This window comes from Eimeria acervulina, genomic scaffold, assembly GCF_000499425.1.
Source record: "Eimeria acervulina Houghton genomic scaffold, Eah_scaff1722, whole genome shotgun sequence".
NCBI lineage: Eukaryota > Apicomplexa > Conoidasida > Eucoccidiorida > Eimeriidae > Eimeria > Eimeria acervulina.
Window position 1 is genome coordinate 1,705 of NW_013548985.1, and position 2,813 is coordinate 4,517.

A 2,813-nucleotide genomic window follows, 5' to 3' on the forward strand; every position below is an offset into this window, starting at 1 on the left:
TCAAAGAAGAAAAAAAAGTAAGAGAAAGTGTGTGCAAGACGAGGTGGACGTTAGTATAGCTGTATATATATATTTATATTTATATATATATTTATATTTATATTTATATATATATTTTTATATATATATTTAGTTTTATTATATATATAACGATCATGAATATATACATATTTATATGAGTAATAAATATATATATGCACACTTTGCATTCATAAAGAAAAACAAAATGTAAATAAGCAAATAAATAAATAAATAAATAAATAAATAAACAAATAAATAAATAGATATATAATATATAATACATATATATAATATATATATTTATATAATCATTTAAAAGAAATAAACCCTCAAAGACATGCAAAAGATAAACTAAACTAAACAAATAACAGCAACAGAAGCATCAGGCAGCAAAGAGAAGCCCTCCTCCTCTTCTTCTTCAGAAGCACACTCAAACCAGCAGCAACTGCAGCAGCAACTGCAGCAGCAACTGCAGCAGCAACTGCAGCAGCAACTGCAGCAGCAGCAACTGCAGCAGCAGCACCTGCAGCAGCAGCAACTGCAGCAGCAAGTAGATAGCTAGCTGCCTGGGATTCACAGAGAAAGAAACAAAGACGAAGGAGGTGTGGTTAGACAATCTACACTTTGATAAAAACAACTCAGCAAGACAGCGCAGCAGTTGCTGCTGCAGATAAATTTCGTGTGTATGCACATCTCTTTGTTTATATGTTGCATGCTCTTCTAAGCAGAATGAGTCTGACCTTCACCAGCTAAATATATTTAAAGAGCCTGAGCTTCCTGCTGCTCCGCCCTGTTGCTGCGGCTGCGGCTGCTGCTGCTGTTGCTGCTGCTGCTGCTGCTGCAGCTGCTGCAGCTGCTGCAGCTGCTGTAGCTGCTGCAGCTCCTCGCCACCTGCAAAAATATCAGCGTAGGCAAACGGTGAGAGCGCACCGAGGCGATCAGCAATTGAATGTGCTTGCTCTAGCAGCAGCTGCTGCTGCTGTTGCTGCTGCTGCTGCTGCTGCTGTTGCTGCTGCTGTTGCTGTTGCTGCGGCTGCTGGATCTGGACCTGTTGTAGTTGGAGCTGTTGCTGCGGCTGCTGCTGTTGCTTTTGCTGTTGCTGTTGCTGCTGCTGCTGCTGCTGCTGCTGTTCGCTCCACTCTTCTCTGTTGTCTGTTGCTGCGAGTTGGTCTTTGCTGCTGCTGTTGCTGCTGCTGCTGCTGCTGCTTTCTTCGCTCGTTCCTGCTGTGCTGCTGACTGTCTCTGAGCTCTCAGTGCTCTCTAATTCCCAGTAGTTTGTCTCTACACAAACTTTACTGCCTGCACTTCGAACAGGTAGAGAGCCTTTCGTAACTAGCATAGGGGGCCCCCGAGGAGGCTTGTGGGGGGGCCCCTGCTGCTGCTGCTGCTGCTGCTGCTGTTGCTGCTGCTGTTGCTGCTGCTGTTGCTGCTGTTGTTGCTGTTGCTGCTGCTGCTGTTGCTGCTGCTGCAAACCCTTGCCTTCCTGTGAGCCAAACACCACCTCACCCAGGCCCAAGGCTTCTAGTTCCTCCTGTTGCTGCTGCTGCTGCTGCTGCTGCTGCTGTTGCTGCTGCTGCTGCTGCTCTAGGGCATCAAGGAAGAGCCCACAGCCTGTGAGGTTCGCCAGCTGTGTGTTTGTAGCTTGCAGCATTTGAAGGAGGGCTGAAGTAACAGCACCGGATTGGGCTGTGCCGTCCTGCTGCTGCTGCTGCTGCTGTTGCTGCTGCTGCTGCTCCTGGAAGCTGCTGTGCTGCATGCATATTGAGGGCAGCCCCAAGGTAGAGTCGCGCTGCAGCTTTTGCTGCACTTCGCTGCCTCTCTGCTTCCCCCGCATGCGTCGGAGGCGTTTACTCTCAAGGCACTGTGGGGTATTCCCAGCAGCAGCAGCAGCAGCAGCAGCAGCAGCAGCAGCAGCAGATGTTGGGTCTGCTGCTGCTGGAGCGACAACAGCAGCAGCACTGCCAGGTGGTGCAAGGGGCTTTGCCTGTTGCAGTGCCGGCCAGCTGCTGGGTAAGTTGTCGAATGAATCTATTTGCTGCTGCTGCTGCTGCTGGTGTTGCTGGTGCTGCTGTGGCTGCTGTTGCTGCTGCTGCAGATGATAGACGAGGGACTGCAGCAGCCTTCCGGAGAGAGCATCAAGAGTTGTTTGTTTTGGTTGCTGTTGCTGCTGTTGTTTGCTGTTGCCTTGTCTTTGCTGTAGCGCTGCTCCTGTCGCAGCAGCAGCAGCAGCAGCAGCAGCAGCAGCAGCTGGTTGTGTCTGCCTTGCCCCCCTTTGTGCTGTATTTTTATGTGTATTTGTATGGGTATGCTGCTGTTTCTTTTGCTGCATATGCTGCGCATGCTGAATAACTTGTTGCATTTGGTGCTGCATATGTAAATGGTGCTGCTGGATTTGTTGCTGTTGCTGCTGCAGTTGTTGCTGCTGGATGTGTTGATGCTGCTGCGGGTTCTTATGATGATGATGCGCCGGATGTTTAATAAAGTCAGAAGATGCATGAGGCTTAACTGCCCCTTTCTCCTTTATAAAATCTCTAGCACCCATGCTAGCAGCAAGAGTCCTAAAAAATAACAGCTCTTCTTCACCATGTGCATGATTACAAGAGTTTGGATGCAGACAGCGGCCGCTCAGCCAATTTCTACAGATGTTTGTCTTAAAGAAAGCAACAGTAAAACGAAGCTCTTCTCTACTATGTGCAAATGAACAGCTCGCCCCTGCATGCATATACATATACATATACATATATATACCCTAAACCCTAAACCCTAAACCCTAAACCCTATACCCTAAACCC

The 2,813-nt window shown here is 48.0% G+C and overlaps 1 protein-coding gene across 1 annotated transcript; it reads right to left on the reverse strand.

The window, feature by feature from the left end:
- Window positions 1–763: 763 nt before the first annotated feature.
- On the reverse strand, window positions 764–2,563 carry EAH_00062570 (hypothetical protein; the record flags this gene model as incomplete). Its single annotated transcript, XM_013393238.1, has 1 exon — window positions 764–2,563. One exon carries the CDS (start codon window positions 2,561–2,563, stop codon window positions 764–766), a length of 1,800 nt encoding a protein of 599 aa, XP_013248692.1.
- Between the last annotated feature and the right edge of the window lie 250 nt (window positions 2,564–2,813).